The sequence below is a fragment of the Leptosomus discolor genome, chromosome Z (genome assembly GCF_034619465.1).
Source record: "Leptosomus discolor isolate bLepDis1 chromosome Z, bLepDis1.hap2, whole genome shotgun sequence".
In the NCBI taxonomy this organism is placed as follows: domain Eukaryota; kingdom Metazoa; phylum Chordata; class Aves; order Leptosomiformes; family Leptosomidae; genus Leptosomus; species Leptosomus discolor.
This window is the reverse complement of record NC_141419.1, coordinates 68,254,397-68,280,455: the sequence shown is the minus strand read 5'-3', so window position 1 is coordinate 68,280,455 and position 26,059 is coordinate 68,254,397. Positions and strand designations below refer to the sequence as shown.

The 26,059-nt window shown below is 43.8% G+C and overlaps 2 protein-coding genes across 2 annotated transcripts in view; one reads left to right on the top strand and one right to left on the bottom strand.

Annotated features, from left to right (window-relative positions):
* THBS4 (thrombospondin 4) overlaps nt 1-11,049 on the bottom strand; it is a 36,513-nt gene extending 25,464 nt beyond the window's left edge. The window contains exons 1-4 of the mRNA XM_086479830.1: nt 10,962-11,049; nt 6,566-6,769; nt 2,184-2,431; nt 993-1,098 (exon numbers count right to left, since the gene is read on the bottom strand). Coding sequence (XP_086335956.1) covers nt 993-1,098; nt 2,184-2,431; nt 6,566-6,769; nt 10,962-11,049 — 646 coding nt within the window. The remainder of the gene's footprint in view (nt 1-992; nt 1,099-2,183; nt 2,432-6,565; nt 6,770-10,961) is intronic.
* Nucleotides 11,050-15,971: 4,922 nt separating this feature from the next.
* Nucleotides 15,972-24,475, top strand: MTX3 (metaxin 3). Its single transcript, XM_086479846.1, has 9 exons — nt 15,972-16,052; nt 16,652-16,721; nt 18,270-18,346; nt 19,871-19,963; nt 21,026-21,208; nt 21,356-21,432; nt 22,274-22,431; nt 22,844-22,932; nt 24,365-24,475. Exons 1-9 carry the CDS (start codon nt 15,972-15,974, stop codon nt 24,473-24,475), a joined length of 939 nt encoding a protein of 312 aa, XP_086335972.1.
* The last annotated feature ends 1,584 nt before the right edge of the window (nt 24,476-26,059 follow it).

Genomic DNA, 26,059 nt, shown 5'->3' with positions numbered 1-26,059 from the left:
AAGGGTGTGGGAGAGAGAACTTCTCATGGATCCTATTTCAAACCTTGCACTTTTTTTTTTTTCCATGGTTGTCTCATATTAACATACTGCACGCACAGTGCGAACCCATTCTTCTCCCTCACACTCACTGCAGAAAGGCAGATTGCAGAAAAGCAGATCAACAGGGACTAGGAAAGGGTACAAATGAGGCATTCTAGCCCAGGTTTGCTGTGTGGAGAGGTTAGAGAGCACCTTCACCCATCACCCAGCCGCTGGGGACCTGCAGGAATTCCAGCAGCCTCAGCTCCTTTCTTTCTTCCCTGTTCCCTGCTCAGCACAGGCAGAAAAGGAATTGGCTTCAGAGTAGGTTTCCAGTCCACCAGGTGACAAAAGCCTCAGCCGACTTGTGGCAGGGCTGGTGGCTGCCTTGCAATGGCTTTTCCCAGGCAGACCAACAAGCTCTGTAGCTGTAGCACCAACACACTCTGCAGTCTCCGATGTCCTTCCTCACGCCTTGTTCGTTCCCTTTCTGGGACACTCCACTGATCAACAGAAGATTAATACTGGCCATGTGGGTAAATATTCTGTAGGTCTTGCTACTCTATCCATCCACCTATTTTCATAAAGACTGTAGCAGCGTATGACATTTAGGACTACTCCCTGTCTGCAACTGTCCGCAATGTGAACACTTAAAATATTATTAAGCTAACACAAACAGATCGTGATCACAAAAGTTTGTCTTCCAAATTAGGCTAAAAAGGCTCTTTTAATCGTTACAGACAACTCCTTCACTAAGACAACTGCTCATTGCTTTATCACCAGCAGCAGTGACTGTTTTCTCTCCAAACTGAGCTATTTCTAAACATTTACAGGAAATTATCATGGCTGTAATTCAGTCAAGTAATTGTTACTACTTGTCTATAGAGCTTCTCAACATTTTTAATATTGCTCACATTAGCTTCTTTGCACTGGTATCCTACGGAACAATTTTAACTCCTGGTTGCAGGCCTTACCAGTGTACTGAGGAACAGGTTCAATTTGTTGAAGAAAACAATCCTGCAGGTTTCCCACTTGGGCAAGTGTTCCTCCAGCTACCAGCTTCAGCTCATCTAGCATATCCTGGATTCACAAAAAAAAACAGAGCTCATAATCCTGGTACAACAATGTAAAAAATGTGAAATATCAGACAAAGTAAACTAATTTTTTTGAGAGGTTGTCCAAGGGCTCCTATACTGTCCCCTTCAGGACCACCCATCACCATCTGAACTGTAACAAAATCCCTAATCTTTGCCTTGCAGGTTTTCACATAGCTGTGGTTTTATTTTGAACATTTTTTTTTTTACTATTCAAATTTGTATGATCTCACAAACCAGGAAGTTCATGTATTTTTATATCCATGGCATATAAGAATGATTTTTTTTTGTTGCTGAACTGAATCCAAAGCAGTCTTCCCCCCCTCGCCGCCCCCAAACAGGTTTACATTCGTGTCATGAATGTGGACATCTTAGTGATTCCCCATATAAACAGGCTCATTTCCAAGCCTGCAATGAAGCAAAACAAGGGGGCAACCATGGGGGGAGAATGCCTTTGCAACTTCTAATGCATGTTTTGCATTAATGATGATGGAAGATGCTGTTTACCTTGGACAGCTGATATGGAGATGACAGGAAGCCATGCCAACCCCCTGTTGGCAGACTGGAAAAAAAAGCTATTGTAGTCAAACAGATGGGGGTTGGCCTTTTGCACCATGCCAGTCCCCCCCTTCTTTTGTCTTTTTTAGTCTATGTGACTTATCATGAAGAGGAAAGCCACATACACAGCCAAGCATTGCTCATACCAACCAGCCGTAAGAAGCTGATGAAGAGCTGCCCTTACTGCATCAGCTAAGTCCTTGCAAAAAGTCCAGTCCCCAAGAAACACCTAGACTGAAATGAGGGAGGCAGTAATTTTTTTTCTTTTTAATAAGCTAAAAATTGTGTTTAAAACAAATAGCTTAACTGTTACTGGGTTCAACAAAGCTAAGATTTCACCTGTTCCATAGGGAACTTATATTTACATTTACTTCACAAGTTCATACTCCATTATTAGTGAAGTACCATTGTACAGAGCTTGGCTGCTGCAAAGGCTAAGGTCTGGATCAGTGATCCAGAGGATCCCTGGTGATTCATCTAAGTGCTCAGCCTGCTCTCAGTTTTCCCACTCACCTGTGGCTTCTCCTGCAAAGTGCGCAACTCTAGTGCCATCAACCTCTCAGAGAGTGCCGAAAATGCTTTTGGCAGGTCTTGAATGGCACCTACTTGCAGGCAGTCCAGATACAACTCTATTGTGTTCGATCCCTGCTGCAGGCCACTCAGCCACAAGATGACAGCATGGGGTTTCCCATCAGCCAGCTGGATGTTGCTAAAGATCACCGAATTCAGCTTCCCATCGCTCTTCAGATAGCGTAGCACCACTAGTACAAAATACACAGAAGGACTATCAGAGGGTAGCAGATACCCCAAGGCTGATCAAGGAAGATCATGTGGAAATCTGCAATTGCTCTGTTATGTTTTCCACATGTCAGCTTTTGTAAATGCATCCCATATGCAGATAGAAATGGTAATAACAAATGGGACATTGACTCTCAGAGCAGGATTACCAGGACTCCTCCATGACTCCCCATTTGTAAAGTATTGCTGCCTGCACTGTATTTTCCACTGCTTTATCCAGGCCTCTCTTAACTGGCTTAACCAATGTCACCTTACAGGGCACAATGTGCCAAAATATAAGCGGGAAAGGCAAAGGTTGTAGCGGACAGTCTGCAGTCAGCACTTTGATATGTACATATCTTATAGACCTAGAAATACTCTGTAGCAGAAAAGTACAACTAGAAAAATGAGTTTCAGTGATGTATATTGCCTTGTAAATATAGTGAAGCCATCTGACAGTGTGTCCACATGCATCATCAAAGAAACCATAGGAGCATGATTCCAAGCATTTCTCTGTAACAAACAGCAAGTAAAAACAAAATATAATGCAGAAAAGCCATATTCCACCTCTAAAAATGACTAAGCCACCTCTCAACTCTTTTTTAAGGCATTAGTGAATGACCTCCTTGATAATTCACACCACAATTCTCATTTTATAAAATAAAATGCACCATCAAAAACCACAACAGCAGACAAAAAAAAAAAAATTACACTGTGTAATATTGAAAAATAATGTCTCTTTCCTAAGGAAATTGGATTGGTAAGCTAGGATCTGCAAGCTAAATCTCTTAGACCAGCTAGCTAGGTCTCTTTACAAAATCTGTCCCTGGCTCTCTGCATGCATATTTGCAGAAGCAATGAGCTGAGTGCATCTAGACACTGTATAACTAGTCTACAATATTTGACAGACCTTGTTTCAAAGATCCCACTGGTCACCAGCCTGCATGTCCCTTATTTCGTGATAACAGTTACATGCATTGAGGAATCAACCTAAATAGTTAAGTGCTGGCTCTTGTGAATGTGTTTGACCTTCAGAGAGGGCTGGTACTGTTACAACAAGTGAGAGCTCACAAATACTCTGACGCTCAAGAAACACCTATATCAACGAGAGGTCAACTAAAAATTGCGAATCTAGTGGAGGGAAAAACTCTTCATTAGCTTCAGAGCTAGTAAGACCTACTGAACTCATCCAATTTCTATTCATTTAACAAACTATCTTCCCATCTCTCCACTACTAATGTACCCTCTTTGATGCTGTGATACCTCTGTTGGTGACCTTCCGAGTTACTGGGTACATGTTCTATACTATTTTTCTAATTGCTCAGTCTAATCACTGCAAGAATCCAGATTTATACCACATGAATGGGGCAGGGTATGTCTCCATCTTTAAAGTCTACACTAGTACTAAAGACTCAGCAGCTGTGATCATATCAGGAATGTTTTTTCTGCAGTCTATGTCAAACCACTGCCAGAGCTGAGATTTCCGCAAAGCTGCATGAGGTCATCAGTAACTTGCTAAAAGGTAGCATTTCTTGGCAAACTCAAAGATCTGGCAAGACAAAGTACGTTGCAGGCGTTTTACTTATGTGAATATTATGCACGTCTGGTCATATGAAAGCAAGGTCTTTGGATCTGGGCCCTGCATTCAGAGTGACCAAACCCAGCAGTAAGCTATAGAAAGAAAGAGGAGAAGGTGGCAAGGCTCAGAACTGACCCTGCCAGAATAGTTTCAGGACAAGAAGCAGTCTGGCTTAGAAGAAGGATCAAGTATTCCTTCCTCAGCCAAAGCCGAATACTCATCTGGTAAACTAGAGTAGGCTTTTGAAGGGAGATCTTGCTGGACCACAGCCTCTGCCTCCATAAGGTTTAACTCATCCATGCCCCTGCGCTACATGCTCCTAGGATATTCTGCACTGATAATTGATGAGAGCAAGTGGTTCACCTGTACTGTTTCAGAGATTTTCAATGAAACTACTAATGCTGCCAGTAAATAGGAATCGCTTCTCAGAGTTGTTAAGTTACATCACCTTTATGCACTTACTGCTGTTTGTTCTGTAAAGGGATTGTTCAAAAAGGATTAGAAACTCATGTATGCTATTTGCCTCTGAAATGTACATTGGTCTAATCAAAACAAGCTGAGTAGCTGCCCAGTTCAGATCTGTGCTTTAACAACATTTCAGCATTACGAACATTTTACTATCCAGTATACCACAACAAAATCAAAACATGAGCAAACCATTTGGAACACAGCTCTCAAATGTGGCACTTTAAAGGATAACGAAGATGCTTTCGGCTACTTAGATCAGATTTGGGTTCGTAAGTGGAAATACCATGCAGGGGAAGTACTATGCACATATGCACCCTTCCAAAACCGCAGATATTTGGACTCTGCATTTTGCCAAGACACCAGCACTGGCTCACCACTAAAGTGATGATCTCCAGTCTCGAGATGATCACAAACAGCCCCCACACTCCATACTTTCAGCTCATGTGACAATCTCCTGGATGCTGTTTAACTTACTCTATGAGGTAGCCATATGGGACACTTGACACTTCCAAAGAAATCACACGTGAAAACACTGCCTACTACTCACACGCTGCCATACGCCTTAAACAAGGTGCACTACAGTAGTAAGGAGACAAAGAGACCTCCATGGAACAGCCTTGTTGCAAAAAGACTCCCTCGGTTTGATCAGCCAGTTACAATAGGTAGGTTACAGATGTCCTCCATCTACTCAACACGGGTCACTGACAGGACAAGTTTCTTCATGCTGCCCATCTATATGCCACCATCCTGTCACAGACACTTCTCAAATACAACACTAACATACTGAGGGCAAAATGAAAAGAAGCCACGTCACCTTCCACCAGAAAGCCTCTTAAGTCTGTTAGTTAAAGCGTATCAGTAATGATCAGGCATGCAGGTATTCCTGAAAATCAATATAAGAGTTTGATATGTTCAAAAGTGTATGTATATAGACATATTTGTGTGTATACATATATATAGGAATGCATGTGTATAACATTTACACACATAATTATGTGTGTGTGTGTGAGATGAAGAGAGGGAGTATGTGTGATCTTTCATTTATTTACCAATTAGGTAAGTCAGTGTTATGAATTGCACAACACTGGTAAGGCTGTGTGACCACATCTTACCCACCCCAACACATACATAGCACGAAAGTTCTTACTCCCTGACCTCAGAAGGATTTTGGCATACCTGATAAAACTACCAATGTTTTATGTAACTCATTCCCTTACATGTCCCAAGCAAAAGGTGTGTTTTTCTTCAACCTATAGAATAATTTCTCCATGTATAAACTGAACTTTCTCAGTAGTTTCCCTGTATATTTGGCTCAGCTGCCTTAGCACAACATCTGCAGCAGCAAATTGTCATAGTAGTAGTAAAGTCAATGGAGCAACAAATTTGACAATTTTTCGCTGAATCTAGATCTGGTCTAGAGAGTGATGAAAGCTCTCCATTCCTAAAAGTGTGCTGAAGTTCCTACTCTGACTCCTGATTAATTAATTTCAATATATGGAGAACAAACACTTTAATTCACCCAAAGGATCCTGTAAGTGCTAGGAATGTTTGTCTTGCCTAGTCAATCTAACCTCCAGGGTCAGCAGAACAAGAACCTGCCTTTCATATGCATGAGACAGCATGTGCGTGTGTCCCTCACATTCCTGAGTAATAAGAAGCAGCAATTGTCCCAAGGGAAAAAAAGAGAGGGGAAAAGGGAAAAGAAAGGAGAGAAAAAAAAAAAAAAAAAAAAAGAAAGAAAGAAACCCAAATTGACTCCTTTCTCCATACTCCATTTTTTTCCTCCAGAGCAAGAACCCCTACAGAGTGGAGATACCAGCTGATTGTCAGGTCAGTTTCCCTTGGCCAGGAGCCGGTAGCATCCAGTGAGAGGATAGAAAGAGAAAGGGAGTGAGAGCGAATGTAACCCACACTTTTATCTTGTGATAAAAGGGGGCCTAAGTAGTGACAACATGCAACAGGAATGACTCAAGCACAAAGGTTAATCACACAGTTTTCAATATCCATCTGTGACACACCAATAACTATGGATCCAATGCTACTTTTCCTCTACATACTCCAAACAACTCACCTTTATTCATCCGTCCCATTACCGTAAATTCAAAATACTTGCTGTTGTCAGCTGACGAATACAGGCCAAATATGGTGGCTGTGCTCTTTGGCTGCAGTTTGAATGTTGAGAGCAAGTACACTTCATTCAGCATAGGATCGCCAAGCGCTTGTTGCAAGAAGTTCATTACCACTTTCTTGTTGGAATATGGAAGAAGATCAAAAACTGAAAAATAAGTGAGTTTCAACAGCAATTTAATAATGACCAAAGAAGAATGTAGTCTGAAGCCACCCCTTGGAGATTGTAGAGTCTTCGCTATTTCCATATAGACACTTTAAAATTAACCCAAGTTGTCCCACCTAAAATCAATAATATCAAAACAAAAATTAACTATATGAAGATCATCTTTAAAGATCATCTAGTCCAACCGCCTGGCAGGGACATCTCAAGCAACTTTATCTAGTGAAAGATGTCCCTGTCCCTTTAAATGTCCCTTCCAACCAAAACTATTCTAGGGTTCTATCAAAATATCATATAGATTTCGTTGCAACTGATCATCTTCTAGCAACTTTTTTTAAAAGGAATTATTGATAAGTTACTAACATACAAATAGCTAGTCTCCAAATTGAGGTACTCAAATATTTTCAGGTAGATCTCTAAAATTCTACTCTTCTGAGGAGGCACCTCAACAGAAAGCTTTTTAACCTATTTCTGCTTTCCTAAATTCAGATGCTTCTGTTCACATTTCAGTTAGACTGAGGACCCAGCATCAAAATTTTCAGACAGATTTTCAGTGTACTTATCCTAAGAACCATTTTGCTGGCATTTGCAGGGCACCAACTAAAAATGTTAAAAAGCCAGGTAAGCAATATGTTGTTCACAACCTCCTTCTCGCTTCACTGACTTCTCAGAATATGTATTATATTAATAAGACTCATCTTTCCCTTCTGGCACAGATAACAAAGAAAGATAGGCCTGACAAAAAAAAATAACCCTGAAGGCATAGTGAAAGCTGTTTCGGATTTTTCTTTTAATTTTTGCACAATGCATCAGCAAAGAGTCTAACATTATACTCATACATATGTCAGCTACCCCCCTTATGGCACTGAAACAAACTGGGTTTTTCCTCAATGTTCCTAAATCCACGATGTCTCCAAACTCAATAAACTATTCCATAAGGTTTCTTGATAATCTCCTATTTCAACCCACTGCTGTTAAAGAAGTATATTTATTATACCCTTCCAATAAAGTCTGATAAATGACTATGCACAGGTGTTACTTAAATATAAGGGCATATTTAGCCATTGTATACCACGGCCACTCCATAGGCCTATCATAGCTGGGCCATGTTTTTCTCCCACACGAGCACAACGCTGTAGAGCTGCCACTGGAGAAGAGCCCTAACACCAGGCAGACAGCAAAGGCACCTCACAGCACATTGTGCCTTACCTTGATTCAAGCCTGAGGTTGTACCACTAAGTTTAGTTTCCCAGGCCAAAAAACAGTGGACCTTTGCAGATGAGTCTTTTCTACCCAGCGCGACCTCAAAGCTGTCATCACCAACTAAGGTGAGGGGGCCATCCTACTGAGTCAGCATTTCCATACACTGCAAGCAGGAGGAGACCGAAGAGCGCTCAGAGGACAATCACATGGGCACACAGACCTACTCACAGCCATATGTGAAACCCTGTTCCCTTATATTAGAGCCTGGGTTTGTGCTGCTTCCACTGCTCGTTCTGGAGCACCCATTCGTGTAGACACTAATGCCATTTCCAAAAGAGAAAAAGGAAGAGATTTTTCCCTTCATCTCATGGAACCATTGAAATACAGATCATCACGTAAGTCTGCACTTGTGTCGGGTTCAAGGGTCCCATGACTCTACTGAGAGTTTTCAGGACACAATACAAAAAGAATCAGGCTCTTGATTTGCATGCACTTAAAATACTGTTGTCAAACAACTGAGAAACGTATCCGAGATGGACCTGGTCAAAGGACTTCTCTTTCACTCAGCTCAGATTCACAGCATCCCAGGACAACCACTGCTCTCACTGAAACCAGTGACCCAGATAGCAGAGGCAAAAGGCTGCATATGTCATCATGCTTAGTGCACAGACCGCAAAGCAATTGCTCAAGCAAGAGACTGAAATGTAATTCACTGTTCTGTACAACAGCATTTTGCAGGTAGTAATCATTCATAAGATACAGTTGTGTTTCCTCAGCCAGAGCACCACAATACAGTACTTAAGTCTTTGACAGCACAAAATACATCTATACATTTTGTCCAGTTCTAGGTCTATTGGCTGATTTTATATCAGTTCCTGTGAGACTAATTAATCTCTGCTAGAGTCGAACACTCAAAAATACAGGGGAAATAAAAGTAATGACTGAACACTGGCAAACATCTGTCTAACCTCATGGAAAACATTTATTGAAATTTATGAAATTTGTATATTTGAAAGAGTGCTCCAATTGGTTCGGTAGTTGCATTCTATAGAGCGCATTGCCTCAACTGGATCCTTCGGCACCGTGTTATCAAACCCTCTCTTGGGATATTTTCTCTGACCAGCATGTAGACGCAGTATGTGGCCGGATCCATCCTTTAGCATAAATCATACACATGCTAGCACAAGTGGCTAGCAGAAGAGCAATGAGGTTACAAAAACTCATTCTACATCCTTACTACAACAGGCAGAGAAAGACAGCTCTTAGACGTTACAGAGACAATTGCTTGTTTGGAAGGAACAAGAAAAAAAGACCCACAAGGATTTCAGATTTCATTTTTAGAAGATTCTCATCTTTTTGTTTCTCTCCCTGGAAAGGCAGACTTGAAAACAAAGGGATAGAAAAGGACTGACGAAGCTGAAAAGCACAAGCAGCTGGTTTCAATCCATGCAGTGAGAGTGAGGGCTCCGACATGCCTCCAAGCACAGGCGTGCACACCCACCAGGCTAAACCAAGACCACTCATGAGACAGACCAGGAATTCTCTCCCCCACCTGCTTTCTGTGGTTTTTAGAAGGGGGCTGTTCACCCTTCTATGAAAATGCTAATAAGGCATCAGATACACCTTGAGACAGTGGCAAACCACTCTGGAGATCTGCCCAAAAGCATCAAGGCTAGCTCTTCTGGTGGGAGCAAAGGGACATGACAGGAAGCCCTAAGAGGAGGCATGGAGGAATGAAATTAGTGACACAGGAGAGGGTAGAGCTCAAAATAAAAGACCTTTCTTTCCCTTAATTCTGCTGCCATTTCATACCAGCTTTTCCAGACCCTCCAAGGTTCTTCCCTGGTCACAGCTAACCATAATAACTTTGAATGTAACACTGCTCCAGTGTTGTTCATCACTTTTCAAGATAATTAAGGATGGCTTGGACACCTCGAGTGAAACCCTAACCCCACTGCAACGATTTCTGAGTGACTGTTATGAAGGTGAAAATTTCACATGTTGAGAAGTGGGGTCTTTCACTGGCCACTGCCCCGACAAGCTGGAAACACGCCTCTATTTTTCAGAATAAGGCAATACCCTACTTCTCAATATGACAATTTTCTGAAATGTTTTTACATCAAGAAGGACTTTAATAAAAGCTTTTGGAAATGCAGCTAAATTAACCTGATTGGCTGTCTTTTAGATCTGCTTCACTTAACCCAGGAATAACCTATTAAAATGTCAAACATCATTTCATAAGACAATGGAGGGGAGGTAAAAACGCAGAGAGAGCCAGGAGCAGCCTTAAGGCCGCTGGAGTGGCACCAAGTTACACTAACTGCTGCACTCAGTAGCTGAGCTTGATCGTCAGAAGCTGCTACTGGAGAGCGATACCACTCACTTCTTGCAGGCTCCAAGAACAAGCGGCTCCTGAACATAGTATTGCCAAAGTAATGCTGGATTCAGAAGGTACCTGTATTGCTACGCGCTTTTTACGAAGTAGCGTTTCCCCGACGAGTTGTCGCAGCTTAGCAATTCACTTCCTAGTTACGAGAACTTGCAACTGAAAAAGCGCTCTGCAGACGCTCAACACACCTACTAGCACCCCCAGAAAACCAGGCGACCTTTTGCTGATTTTAAGCGGGTGGCTGACGGAGCGGCCACACCGCGACCTCCTCCGCTCCCACGGCGAGCCCGGCGGGGCGAAGCCAAGCCCGTCCAGGGCCAGGGCCGGTGCCGGGGCAGCCCGACGGGGTGGCGGCTCCGCGGGCGCTCCCTGCGCCCCGCCGGGCAGCGGCAGCCCCTGCTGCCCGCGACGGCGCCGGCTCCCCTCGCACCTGCGGAGCTGGCGACTCCCCAGCCCCGCTTCCCCGCCCGCACACGGCTCCCGGCGGAGCCGACGGGACGCTGCAAACCCAAAGCCGTCTTGAATGAAGGAGGGGAAAGGAAAGATTGCTAAGCGCAGGCAAACAGGGGCTGCGGGGGCCCTTACCTCGGGGGGCGGGCGGGGCGGCGCGGCCCGGGCACAGCTGCAGGGCGAGCGGCAGGAGCAGCAGGGCGGCGCCTCGCTCGCACCCCATGGCGGCCGCGGGCCGGGCAGGGCGGCGGAGAACGGCGCGCCTCTCCGCTGCGGGCCCCGCCGTTTAACGGGGGCGGCCCCGGGTCCGGGGAGGGACGGCGGCAGGCGGCAGGCCATTGGCCGGGGCTCCCCCGGCCCCCGGGGGCGGGCGGGGGCCGCGCCGGGGTAGGGCCGGGCCGGGCCGTCGGGGGCCGCGGAGGGGAAGGGCCGAGCCCCGGGGTGGACCAGAGGGGAACGAGCCGTCGGGGCCCTAGGCGGCCACGACCGGTGTCGGTGGGGGTGTTTGAGGCCAGGCAGAGCCGGGGATCCTGCCGAGGTCCAGGAAAATCAACACCTGTCGGGATGCCGGCTGGAGTCTGCCCTTCAAGGGGCCCTGGGACCTGCGACCTGTGTGATGGCACAGAATTCAAAATGGATGGAGATGCTCTGGTGCATAGCCTTGGTCTCGGTAGGAATTTAACTCATCCACTTTTCCTAACTGAAGAGTGTCACCCAAAGGGGTCATGCAGATTGCACAGTGGGGCAAATTAGGTTTCTAGAGGTCTGACTGGTAAAGTGAGGGGCGTATCATCTGCCCCTCCATTTCATTTAGAGAGTGCAAGAGCATTGGGAGAGAGAGCTCAAAGTGGCTGGATTGAGGCCACTGAAAAAAATTTGCTTAACAAACCCCCAAACCTCATGGCTTAACCAAAGTCGGTTTTAAAAAAAAAAAAATCTGCTTTCAACTACAACAATTTTCAGCATTGTGTGTGCTCCCAGGATCCCATTATCCCATTGTTTCTCCTCCAGAAAATTCTGCCCTCTGCATTGCTGACATAAAGGAAGCACAGGAGAAATGGAGGAAGCGAGCAAGCCCCTTTGGGGCTGAGCAGCTCTGCAACCGGTTTGCTACATGTCCATGTGAAATCGCCCATCAGGCAGACCACCCTGCCCTCCCCCATGCTTTCTGCTCACAAAGGAAGGGGTCTCCCACAGGATCCTGCAGCATTAAATTGCTGCAAGGCACTTCTTCCACTCAGGAGCTGACAGCACATGATGGGCCTCCCAACCTGCTGCACGTACCTCTCCATGTGCCTCAGCCCTGCAGACGAACCTCTGCCACATCAGAAGAAACCCAAGAAGCCATGGCTGGCCCCCTCGCAGCTTGCTACCCAGCACACAGTTGGAATAGCTGGAGCTGTCTGATATTATTTACATCATAAAAAGAAGGGCAACAATAGGAGGGGAGTTTTATGTTAAGTGAGGAAAGTAGCGCTGATTAATGTTCAGTCACATGAGGCTTGGTGTATACAGCTAATGAGCACAGCAGAGAACAGCCCTTGGGGGGCTCATTGTGTGCCAGGCAAGACACAGCCCGCTGCAGGGCTGGGGCGGCGGAGCGCGCCGCTAAGGGTCCACCCGAGCAGCTGCACCTCTGCACAGAGCGCGGGTGTGGGCTCCTCTCCAACGCAGCCGCAGTGGGATTTTCAAATACCTCCAGCTGGTCTATATTCACATGCCCTTTAGTTGCCCTCACTGCATGGTATATACCCTGTAACAGACCCTACTTGCTCACTTACTTGTGTAACAGTGTTGACCCACTCCTTTAGCTGCTCATTTCCTCCTCTACCCATTGCGAGGCTGGAGAGTGCTCACCCATATCCAGTGTGTCCCAGCACAGTGCTTATTCCTCCTCCTCACCCTGCTGCTCTTCCGTGTATGTCTCCACACAACCAGAAATGCCTCAGCTTCACTCTCACCATCCTTGCCCCTGACGCGGTGGTGTCAGCGGGCTGGCAGAGAGCTGCACCGTGGAGTGAGAAGAACAGAGCAGCAGGTGCAGTGTGCTATGGAGCAGGGAGAAAGAGAGATGCTGAAACAGGGTTGAGCAGGGGACAAGCATGTGGAACTAAAACAAGGAAGAAGGAAAGACTTACAGTGCCACAAGCTCCCTAGAAAGAAGTCTCAGTCCAGAACTTGTCGACAGCCTAAGGGATGGAGACAGCACAGAGGCTGCAGAGGCTCATGTGGACTTACTGCGCAACTATCTGTTAAGGAGAAGCCCTTCATCACCAGTGAGCATTCGCTGAAACCATAGGCTTAAACACCTGACACAAAAACATGGTGAAGGTCTGCAAAACCATCACAGTTCCGTATTGAAGTATTCAATGACTACAGCAGACTAGAAAAAGGGACAAAAGGAGAGAAAAGTTTTGCTTTCTCCTATCTAAGGGAACACCATCAATTATTTACAATAATTTATTATGTAATTTGAGTTTTTCAAAATATATGAAATGTTTTCTTGAAAAATTCCATTCTCTGTCAAAAATATTTATTAAATAACTTATCATTTTTCGCTTAATTACAGAGGAGTCCTTTGCACTGACGCTGATCGACCGTATGGGAGGAGGATCTTATTTATAGCATTATATATTTGTTAGTGTTGGACTTGTGAGGGCCACATTCTGTTCTGGCTCTACATCTGCTTATTCTTTGTGCTTATTCACCAAGAATGCGCATGGAAGCAAAACAGAGCATCCTGCACAGCACAATATAACAGAAGTGAACCAGTTCACAATGTATATAACAGAAGCTAAAGTCCATGTTTAGATGAACTTAGCCAGTACACAAAAAGGTCACTGCAATTTTTCCAGTTTTCATTTCTATGCTGAGTTTCTATTATTGGAGTATGTTACAGACTGAAGGGGATTTTGTGCTCAAGCACAACCTTCTTTAAGGGATTTTCACAAAATACAATGTTTATCTGCTGTCTGAAAGGGGCTATTTGACCTTCTAATCATATTTTTCAATAAAAACAATGGAATACTAGCTATTGCCTTTTCACTCTTCTGGATTCTTTGAAGCACAAACTCCAGCTTAATTTACTGGAGGTTAGTGTCTTGGATAAGAATCAAAACATGACTATTGGACACTGTGTTTTCAAGAAACTTTCATAAAGCCAGTAACATTTTGTAAAGAAGTTTCTTACAGAAATACATGACTGGTTTTTTACATAGGATCTCCAAGTAAACCTCAACCATTAAAATATTTGTCCTGCTTACTTTACATAAATCAATAAAATTCTGAGCATACAGAATACAGAGAAGCTACCAAAATTATAGATTTTGCTTTAAAGAACTGCCCATGACTTGTTTGAATTCCAAGTAATGGGGTAGGGGAAGTAGAAAGGAATCCCTGCTGCTTAATTCAGCTTTCATATTTTTCTCCTAATATGCATCAGGAGACTCACTGTTTTTATGGAATTATATGGATGATTAAAAATCAGCATTCATAGGCAATTAAGATATAGAAGCCTTAATGCAAGTGAAATGTCAGCTCTAAACCACATTCTTCTACATTTATGTTGAGGCTTCTGGGTTTGATTCTGCCACATTTTCATAAAAATTTTGTAGAACGTAAGGTTCAAACACGGGTTTCAGAAGAAGATTTTCTTTTTTGGAAACACAAATCGAAACTCCACTTTTTCAAGTCAAGGCAGATATCCATTCTCAGTGCACCTATTCACTTTTCATTTACACTAAGAGGAATTCCATTTAGGCAACCAAGAGGAAAAAGTTCCTTAAGAGCTTTTGGATGGGGGAGGGATGATGCAGATTATGTTGCTCTGGACTCCACAATGGCACAGAGATTAATTGAGCCCTAAAGCAATGCAAAGAAAGTTTACTCTCCGGTTTACCTGCTAAGCCTTCTTGCACCCTGCCTTAAGAAAAGCTATAAGCTGGCTCATCATCCTTATAGAAACAGATGTTTGGGATCACAGCTGTTAGGAGCCACCTTTGCCTCCAGAGCTTGCACATCTCAGCGAGGCGATCACACGGTGAACAGGTCAAAGCAAAACACCTAGACAGACTCACTGGGAGAAGCTGGCCCCTGCGGGGAACAAAAGAGATGAAAGGTGTCCTTAAGAATATGTACCTTAAGTACCTCTTTGCAGGGAGAAGTGTAATGTAGCCATTAATTTTTACTTTTTTTTGCTAACATTGCCAGTTTTTGTTAACATTGCCAGTGGTGTGTTTTCCTGAGGAAAACAAAGGGTGTTTCTTTTCCCATGTTCCTTACAACTTGAGCAAAACGATCTCAGATCTGTGTTGCAGATTTTTATCGTGACGCTTTCTGCCACAAATTTCATGCAAATCTGACACCACAGAGTGGGGGGTGGGGGCGAAGATAGGTATAGCTTTGCCCTTGCTGTCATCTCTTTATGCATAGGAGACCTGAATAAGGGTGGTCAGTGGATGGTATTTTTAAATCAGTGTGTGGTATTTTTTCCTTGTGTGGGAAGGATGGAAATATTTTACTTGACTTACTATTTAGATGTGCTGTGGCATGTCTGCACCAACACTGAAATGGAACAGCTGACAACTCGATGCCTTTAGAGGTCCACAGTAAAAAGACACACTGAATGGGTTATCATTATAACCTGGTCAAAACTGGTACCGTATGATCAGAGTTCTTTATTTTTAGGGCCAACTTGCTGACGACTGCTCTTCAAGTTTTTTTGAAAGCCACATTTTTTTGCTCCTGTGGAAAGTCACAATCTCCTGTGTAAACACAGAGCCAGAGACCTGGTCACGCCACCGCGTTTCACGAGTAAATCGACGGCGCCTCAGGGCGGGCAGCCTTCCCTCGCAGCGCGACGGCTTCGGGCCGCCGCCGCCCTTCCCCACAGCGACGCCGGCAGCCGCCTCGCCCCCGGGCCCCGGCAGCAGGCGGTGGTGATCCAAGGGGGGAGCAGGACACCCTTCCGCCAAGGCCCCGCCGCCGGCTCCCGGCCACACGGCCCCGACGGACGGCGACGGCCCCTAAAGCACGCACATCCCCCGCCGCTTTCTCCCTCCCCGAGGCGCGGCCGGGGGCGCTCGGGCGCCGCCATGCGAGGGCAGCAGCGCCGCGCTTCCCGGGCTGGCGCGGATGGCGGGCAAGATGGCGGCTCCCATGGAGCTGAGCTGCTGGGGTGGCGACTGGGGGCTGCCGTCCCTGCACCCGGAATCTCTAACCGTTATGGTAACGGCCGGCGGCCGCCACCCGCCCCGGGAGGGAGGAAGGGAGGGAAGAAGGGAGGGAGAGCGGGCGGGCGTCCGGGCGCTTTCCCGCCGGCGGCGCGACAGGCCGTGGGGCTCTTCCCGCTGGAACAGGCGGCGCAGCCGCCGCGGGGCGCGGCTGCCCTCGTCGCCCTGAGGCCGGGCCTGTGCCGGGCGCCAGGGGCCCGGCGCTGCCGCCGTGCTCGGCCGGCCGTGGGGCGCGGCGGCGGTTGGGCCCGCGGCGGCGGCCCGCCGGCCCCCGCCTCTCTCTCCCCCCACGGGGAGCCGCCTCGCCGGCGAGCCGTTGTTGCGTCCTTCCCCCGCGGAGCCGCCGGCCGGGCTGCTGCCCTTTGGGAGAGCGTCGTGCTTCCCTGGGGCTGCCTGCATCGGCCTTGGCGGGCGGCGTTTCCGAGAAACGCGTTACGGCGCGGAAGACCGATTGAAAGCGAATGCCCCGGTAGGCGCCTTGGCTTTTAGTCGGTCTTTAGTGCCCGAAGGTGTTTAAACCAACTTTTAAAGTGCTGTCTTACACTTCCCTTACACATAGTGACTGGACTTTTTCTCCCGCAATCTTTATTGCAGGCTTACGCCAAATTTTCTGGTGCTCCCCTGACAGTGAATACTATAACTAACTCTTGGAGAGCTCCAAAAGGTGCCATCTTTGATTTTTTTGTTCTTTTAGTCATAGCCACGTTATAAATGCAGGATCTAATTTCTGCGTTGTTTCAGAATTTACTTTGGTTTTGTGTTCATGGGTGCAGCCCACCACAGTGAAGGCTACCTGCTTTCACGGTACATCAATAAATGACTTTACAGGATCAAATGTGGCGAATTTGTGGGAATAGAATAATGGAAGACATAAATAAAGTGCCTCAAAGGACACTTTATTAAAACGTGTATGGGTGAAGCAGTGTAAGTCAACAAAGCAGTGGTGCCAAGCACATACCTGTTTCTGTCAGGCAGTCTAAGTTGAAGGTACAGTGAAAGTAAATTTTTAAGCTTTTTGCACTTGCATGTTTATAATGATAGTAAGTAGACGTGTATGGAAATAATGTTCTTTAATTATACGTAATTTAATGGGCTGGTACAGTTGGAAGTGGAATGTGAGTCTCGAAAGAGTATAACTTGCACCAGCTGGGATGTTTAATACTGTGCTGAGTTAGGTTGACTCAGAAAAGATGACAACCTAGTTGCCAGAGAAGTTGATGATAAGGTATTGGAGGGGACTTAATTGTGTTGGAGACCTCTACTCATTGCTTATCTGTTTGCTCAGCGTTTAAGTTACTGTCTTGGTGTATTCCAGAGAGGTAAAATCACTCATTTACACTAACCATGTCATCAGTTTAGGCATTACCGGATCTATGCAGCAGTTGCGTCTTTGACTCTTGCTTTTCAGTCTATTGTTTTCTTTTAGCAGAAAATACAAAGAACTAGCAGGGTGTACTTGCCAAAAGTTCAGTGGCTTTCTTCATAGCCAAAATACATAAAATCCATTAAAAAAAATCCAAATAGTAAGTGTTGCTGATAATTGATACTTCGATAGTATTTAGCAGCCCAGTCATGTTAGGCTCATTGTGGCAGTTATGTTGTGAACATGCTATAAGATAGCTCCTATACAGAGATTTTATGCTCTACAGTCTGTGATCCTGCGATCTGATGGGTAAAGGCTGAGCAGTAAACTTCTGGCAGAAGGGAAGTACTTCTGGAATAGTTCATGGTTATGCAGTGGTAGCTTGGGCTAGAGTGATTGTAGCAAGGTTAGAGAAAACAGGTGGTTAAAATGGATTTGGAGGGGAAGGGCAGGGAAGAATTGGAGTAGAAGGAAGGAGAGGCCTGGAGGAGAATGAGTTGAGAGGAAGTTGGACTGAGTTGGAATTTTTGCCTTAAGATGAACAACTGAAGTCCAAACAAGTAGCTTGGTTCTCAAAGCATCAGGTATCTAGCAGAGAAGATTGGCCTCAGTCTGATTTGATGTAGGCCCTTTTTAATGTATTGTTATTAGTGAAGACCGCAATACACGAGATATATTTGTGACCTTGGTGGAACTCCCCTGCTATGTAAAGCTTAGTTTATGTGTACATGTTAGGAAGATCAGAGCATGCTACGGAGAAAAGGAAAGTAGATGAAGTGACAGATTGCTTTCTAGTTATATTAGACTTCATCCATATGAATTGTTGACTGGGTTATTTGTGCCTTCTAGGAGATGTACCAGTCCTGATATCAGAAGACACTGTTATTTCTCAGCCAGCAAAAATACTAAACTTCTTAAGAAAGCAGGTAGGTTTCTTTCAAAAGATTCGATTTCTCTGCCTCGTAGTGACTCTACATGTCCCCTGCATACATTGATAGAGGCTTCTGAAGGCCTGGAACTCAGTTCAGACCCAATGCTTTCCTGTCATGCATGCATGAGAACTGCAGAATGGCGGATAACAGATTGCTGCTTGAAAGTTCGGTTGTTAGTTATGTGAAAGATTGAAAAATGGGCACGAGAAAACTGTTCATTGAAAAGGAAAACAAACTGGCCTTAATTGAGCAGTTTCTCACTGAGCACCCTGCTCTTAATTATAACACTTTTAACATCATTGTGGCTTTGCAGACCTAGGATATCACAGTTTGGGAAGTGTGGTTTTAGCTGCTTAAATCGATAATTGTCTCTTAATGCTCTTTTTTTTGAAGAATAATACATACAGTGCTGGTTTTACTCCGTGTAGCTGTTCTGTAGCTTGTAGCGTAAAAATGTCTGCAGGCATTTCTTGATGCACATCATGTTACTCTGTAGTCAACTCTTGCTTGCCTTTTGTAGATCTCTTAGTGTTTTATTCACAAAGAATAAAGCTATACAAGTTCTTCTTTTCACAAAGTATAATGATGTCTAGTAAAGCGTGGCATCATCTTTTTGTTTCTAAGATGGTCCTCCAGACCACTATTCTTTTACGTTAGACATTCAGTTCCTGCCTAGTCAAGGAGGTTGTGTGATGAATGCCATGTTAGTGAAACTTTAAAACTTCGGGGGGAGAAAAAGAGAATCTGAAAACTGCACGTTTGAGGTGGGATTTCAGACAGTTGTTTTAAAATTTGGAAGTTTCATAGCCATTTGAATACCAAGGATTCCTTAATGTTGGGGAAAAAACCCTCTTTGAGTTAAAGTATAATAATAATCTGCTTGCTTTTGAGATATGTAACGATCAGCACTCACGCTTTGTTTCTCAATTACTGAAGCAAATCTCCTCTCCCCCCCAAAAACTTATCAACTCTTTTAATGCACCTTAAAAAGATCCAGTGTCAGAATTAAAAGCACAGTCAGCTATAACTACATTAATTTAGCTGTGCGTTTCATCCATTATATTGTTAGCATCCATCTTCTAAACTTTTAGAAAGGTAATTAAAAGCAAAAGATGGGAATGCTTGCCTTTTTTTTTATGCTTACACCAGCTTAAGTGCCAGATGCGTCTTCAAAAGTAAAGGTAGGGGCTTGCCAGAGGTTTGCTACATCTCTAAGTACTGAAAAATTGCCCCTGTATCACTGGACAGTTTCTCGGAAAGCAGATGGGAAGGAGACACTAGAGTTGTTTTGGGAATAGGAGGGCCCAAAAATCTGAGAATGGGAAAGTGGAAAGGGGAGATGCAAGGAGGTTTGGCCTGAAGAAGTAGAGAAATTCTAGTGAGCACGTGCTTTCTGTCCTGAAAAGTGTTGTTATGTATACTGACTTGGTAGCTGTTAACTTCAGGTTGTATCGATCATCTTTTTGGAAAGTTCTATGTAACACTATTTGCAGTATGTATTGTTTCTTTAATTCATAGAAATATAATGCTGATTATGAGTTGTCTGCAAAACAAGGAGCTGATACACTGGCATATATTGCACTACTTGAAGAGAAACTGCTTCCCGCTCTGGTAAATATTGAGAAATGCTTTGTAATGGTCAGAATTTTTGGAAGTGAATGCTACAAAAGGTGCCCAATGTGAGAGATGTTAAAGTCTCTCAGTATAAGCCTGGCTGGAATGTATTTGCTTTGTTAGTCCAATTTTGGAAAAACTGCCTAGCAGCTTTTGAAAAAGAGAGAAGTGTGTGTTTGTGGTGTGTGAATTAGTAATAATAAATTTATGAAAGACTTATAAAAGGGCACCTATGAATGTTTTTTCTTGGAGATGCTCTTTGGGAAACTGTATCCTGAAAACAGCTTGTTGTGGCCATTTTTTGTTTCATTTGATTCTCTTGAAAAAGCTTTCAGTAAGATATGGCATGTCTGATGTGGGCGGCACAACTGTGGAAGCCTTTTGAACTGTTCAGTTAGAACTTTTGAGAAATTAAAATACCCATCGGTAGTTTCATTTTTCAGTTCTAAATAACGCATGGCTGCATGCCCTCACCGATTTACTGTAACTACATTAGAGCTATAAAAATCCCCCGACATTGGATCTCTTGAATGACTATGGCGTCGGCGTCAGTTTGTACAGGAGATTATCTGACCAGATAGTATTATAGGCTAGCCTCTTCAGCTGACTCACGAAGTTTTGATTTCATCATTTCATAGTATCTTTCATTTCAAGACTTACATAAAACTGAAAAAAAAAACCCTAGAAAGTTCAAACCTGACCCTGTACATCTGCAACTTTTTTGTAATATTTTTTATATGTACAGTGTGTGTGTATGAATGCATATAGATGTATATACACATCCATGAACATGAATGTGTATGTAAAATTTTATGCATTTACATGTAGGTCTATGTAATATCTTTGTTATTTTTCTTTAGGTGGAAGGTAGCTATTGACTTAATTACATACTCCTCCACTCAAAGGATTAATGTAATCCTTTATGGAGCCTGATTGCCTTAAATTACAGTGATTCCTGAGCTTCTGCTTCTCTGACAGAGATCTTATACATCAAACTTTTAAGAGATGTCTACTATTCTTACTCAAATTCCAGTCATGTTTTTCCTTGTGTTGATACAGCTGCACACTTTCTGGGTTGAGGCTGAAAATTACTGCAGTGTGACAAAGCCATGGTTTGCCTCAAGGATTGCCTTCCCACTGAGTTTGTATCTGCCTGGAAAGATGTCCAGGGAAGCACTGAACAGGATCTTGCTGACCAGGGGAGGGCCTCCACTCTGCAGTCTCACTGAAGTGGAAGCACAGGTATGTGTTGTGTAGTAAAGGGTTTGTAAGTTGGTGCTGTCAAAGACAAGAACTGAAACAGTCTAGTGCACTGTCAAATGATGAACGATGTTGTGCGTACTAGCCTTGCTACACCTAGGGCTCTTAGACAGTCTTGTGTCTCATCAGATATACAGGGATGCGAAGGAGTGCCTAAATCTCCTGTCGAAGAGATTGGGAACATCTCAGTTTTTCTTTGGAGATACGTGAGTGTGTTTGTTTGTTTGTTTGTTTTTTAAATGACTAATAAAAGAGGTACCACATGACTCTGTGAACACTTAAACTTTTTTTTTTTTTTTAACCTGCCAGAATGTTGAAGTGCTGCACAGTAGTTTCATGTCTCACACTCTGCTTTTCAGATAAATCTGAATGAGCAAATGAGGCACAAATGAAATCTTTGGACTAAGGCAGTGTGATGTCTCCCTTATCCTGCATTTTTCCACAGAGAGGCAGGTGCTGCCCACAGCTGCTAAGAAAACGTGGGGTGCTTGATGAGTTAGTGTAGCGCTATGGAATGCTTTTCTAGCTGCTGAATGTCGCCTCCTGTGCCTGTATGTAGGAAAAATGCTTTAAGCCTGAGGTGTCACCACTGCCTTCATGGGAGAAAGGTGTAGGTCTGGGAATGCTCCTCTTCCCGCGGTACGTGCGTAGAGCAGGAAGCAGATACTGCCAACAATGTAGCACAAACACATCCTAAAAGGGATAAGTCTGGTTTTGTAGCCACTGAAGTCAGACCGCTTCATGAGAGAGGATCTGGTCCCCTTGGCTTTTGTGGTGCCAGAAAGATATTTTAGAGTAGCGTGTTTATGTGTACGTGACAGCACGACTGGATTTTAGTGCTGGTTACTGCTTCAGCTTGCCAGTGTGTCTCTGGTTCAGAGGTGCTGAAATCAGTAGATAGTTTACCAGATTGATAGGAAAAGGTGGAATGCAGGAATTCTGTCTTGAGTTGTGTTTGACATACGCAGAAAACAGTTACATTGTAGAGGTATTAATGTCTTGCCTCAGTCACTTTGGTTTTTTGTTTTGTTTTGTCACTCTTTTCAGGCCTACCACCTTGGATGCCTTTGTGTTTGGTTTCCTTGCACCGATCTATAAAGTGTGCTTCCCCAGAGTACAATTACAAGAGCATTTGAAACAGCTTCCCAATCTGTGTCGATTCTGTGATGATATTTTAGCTTGTTACTTCAGGTTAACTGTCTCAGGTAAGCTCTGTTTCTTTTCCCCTTTTTGTCATGCATAGATTTATTTGGATTAGGACTCCAGGATTCCATCTGTGAACCACGGCTGAATTAGATTTTATGTAGTTTATGCTAGAGCTTCTGTGGGGAAATGAGGTAGAGAAGCTTCCAAAGTTATGCAGAAGGGACTGAAAATTAACAGCAAGGGTTAATACTCAGTTTTAGACTCTGTCAAAATGCACCTCTATCTATCCTGTATAACTACTCATGCTTAGTACTTCTGTTTTTCTCACATGGAATGGCTTTTTCCACTTAAATTCCTCTCAGCATAAAAATACTGCATGAACTTTCTCTCCAATGTGGGTTTATTTTTTAAGGATTTAAAAGCTTTTGTAAATACATTTTCACTCTTCATCTTTCTACCTTCACTCTCCAGGCCATTCTCCGGCTGGACAGGATACAGCAGATGCTAATCTGCAGAAACTCACACAGCTTGTAAATAAGGAATCCAACTTGATTGAAAAGGTTGCTTTTGCTTTAGTCTCTGATTTTCCTGCTTCATTGCGGTTACTTGTTCACAGATATTCTTGCATGGCAACTGCAACTGTACAACGGACATTTTATTTCAATTGCTTTTCTAGTGAGCCACTTTGTGTAGAGAGGCAGGGAGAATATTATGTCATTTGAAAGGAATAATTAATGAAGCCTTGTACTTAAAAAGAATTTTTATGACAATCAAAAGAACATTATCTTGCAAGTGTGCATACCAACGGAAGAAGTGTGTCTTTCTGCAAGTGTACGTTCCAGCAAAGGAGGAAACAAATGTGTTGATCAAAACTCAGAAGTGCTCCTGCTAGCTGAGACCATCAGCAGCTCTCCTTGCTCCCAGCTGAATGCTGTAGTCACTAACCTACAGTCCCTCTTTCTCCTGCTTGTTCTACACCTAGCTGTTCTTTATGTTCTTTGTTTGTAAGGCTGTCACTCATCACCTGTCAAAAGCTGTACAACTTCACGACTTACATGAAAAATGCTTGTGAAGAATTAGTCTTATGATGCAGACAGAACACTAACTGGAAGGATAGAAGGTGTTTCTTCCTGAAAAAGATCAGTGTATGAAATAGATCATTAACTATGATCAGCTTCTGTAGCATTAGGTATTGATTTTATTCCCCCTTTGTGGTAATAAAGTGTGGCTGTGGAAGTTCTACAGAATGGGTTACATAGACATGTGCCAGGCATGATTTAGGTAAGGCTGATCCTACCTTGAGGAAATGGGATGGACTAGACAGCCTCTGGAGATAGCCTCTGGAGACATCCCCTGTGCTGTCCTCTGCGATTCTGTTTGTTCTGTAGTAACCAGGCTCTTTTTGATAACACATTACGCACAGGGCATTAGATTGATTTCCTGTGAAAATGTTTCTTTATATTCAGAGATTAATTTTAACCTGTCTTTGAAAAGGTCTTATCACAAATTCTTCACTAAATCCTTTTTGAGATCTGTAACTAATCTAAATTCACCCAGCACCTCCAGAACATTTTAATTTGAAAAAGATCAGTTCTTGCAAGGTGCTGAACATGACAAAGCATCTATTGATGTTGGCAGTTTGACTTTTGATCTGCTTTCTAGCAGCATTTGGCTATTGTACAAAATTGAAACTTTGACCTCTTAGGAGTAGGTAGCAGTGTTGCTTTCTTCAGTGATCTTGATGGCATTATTTGAGCAGAAGCACACATATTTGCCTTGGGTTTGATGCACCGTATGCTAATGGAATGAGTAGCAGCTCTAACACAAGAATATATTTGGGAATGGAAAGGAACCAAGGCATTAGTTTTGGCTGGGCCTGAAATAACAGGGTTAAAAAATACTCCAAAACAGCATTAATGATGGCAGCCCTGACAAATTGTATAATCTATATTCTACTGTTTGCCAGATCTGGCTCTCGTTATTTCTCTGCAGATGGACGACAACCTTCGTAAGAGTCCTCAGCATCCCCCTCGAAAGCTGACAACACTCAAGCTTGCTGCAGGTGGAGAAGAAAGCAGTCCATTGAATCGTTTGTCACCTTGACAGCTTTTGTTGCCCATGCACATGTGTTTGCCTTCAGCTCTTCTGAGTGCCACAGTAAATTTTTTCACATGAATGTTGTTTTGCAAGGGAAGAATCTGCTAATGGGTACAAGTAGGGAAGAAATACAGCTTTACAATCTCCTATCTACCCGTTCTTTTAAGAAATTGCGTAGTTCAGGCTGACCACTCTCTAAACTGAGGCTAAACTGAACAAGAGGCTTATTCCTGCAGATGTTAGATTGATTCTGTACAGCGTGTTTTTGCCTTTAGCCTAGCAGAAATGTTGACCAAAAGTTAAAATTGCAGTTGTGAAATATTCATTGTTACTTTATTTTGTGGCTTTTGATTTTACTGTAATCATGTTACTATATGTGAGTGGGTATACTCTTGTATCTGTCTGAAAGCTACGGAGTCCAGCTGCAAAATTGGTGAAAAGACAGTGAAAAAAACAGAAATGTTGCCCTTCATGGCAGCTGAGAAATGAAAAGCAATGAGAGGAAGTTAGGTACTTTTTATTGTACTTTCGTGAACACTCTTGGGCCTTGCATTTTAAGGTTGTTTGTATTTTTGAAAACTTGTCATGTTGTACTTTGAAGGGGATTATTGAAAAGTATGTGTACTGTGAAGCGTACGATGTACCATACTAACATTTCACGGGTACCTGGTATTAGTCCTGTGAAACAGGCTTAGCCTGTGCACAGGGTAATACCACAGGCTGCAAAACTGTTGAGTCAAAATCACAGAGGACTGGTAGTAAGATGGAGAGGTTTGATTAGCTCCTGACAGGGCAAGAGACTTGACTAGCAAACATGCTGCAGCTCTGGATTGAAAGGAACTGGTTAGGGTTTTATAAGAAAGCTGATGTAGGCTTTTAAATTTATCAGAGATGCCTTTGAATTAGTTTTGTCTTACTTTTTTATAATCACTACAGTTAATTCAAAAACTGAAATGAAAAGCATCCAAATTTTTATTGTTTGACAGTCCGGTTCGGAGTTTTTTATCTCTGCAAACTGTAACACATTGCAGCACATAGTTCTTCTGTTTAATTAAGGGACTTCTGTGTCGTTATGTTTTCTCTTAGTAACAGCCTTGCCAGTTTGGGAGCAGCCGAGGGCACTGGGGCTGGCTGTTCAGCCTGGAGAAGAGGAGGCTGAGGGGAGACCTTATCGCTCTCTACAACTGCCTGAAAGGAGGTTGTGGTGAGGTGGGGGTTGGTCTCTTCTCCCAAATAACAAGTGACAGGACAAGAGGAAATGGCCTCAAGTTGTGCCAGGGGAGGTTTAGATTGGACATTACGAAAAATGTTTTTCATCAAAAGGGTTATCAAACACTGGAACAATCTGCCCAGGGAAGTGGTGGAGTCACCATCCCTGGAGGTATTTAAAAGACGTGTAGATGTGGTGCGTAGGGACATGGTTTAGTGGTGACCTTGGCAGTGCTGGGTTAATGGCTGGACTTGATGATCTTAAGGGTCTTTTCCAACCTAAACGATTCTATGATTCTAGAGACCCAAACAATTCTGTTACAAGGGAGATGCTGTAATTCTTTACTGGCAGTGTACTGCCAGATGCTTCATGCGTGGGTG

Bases quoted from the DNA above. Each gene is read 5' to 3' on its own strand.
- MTX3 (XM_086479846.1), top strand. From the start codon at position 15,972: ATGGCGGCTCCCATGGAGCTGAGCTGCTGGGGTGGCGACTGGGGGCTG. The intron at 16,053-16,651 runs GTAACGGCCGGC...TCTTTATTGCAG, and splicing joins CGGAATCTCTAACCGTTATG to GCTTACGCCAAATTTTCTGG. The intron at 19,964-21,025 runs GTAAATATTGAG...GTGTTGATACAG, and splicing joins AGAAACTGCTTCCCGCTCTG to CTGCACACTTTCTGGGTTGA.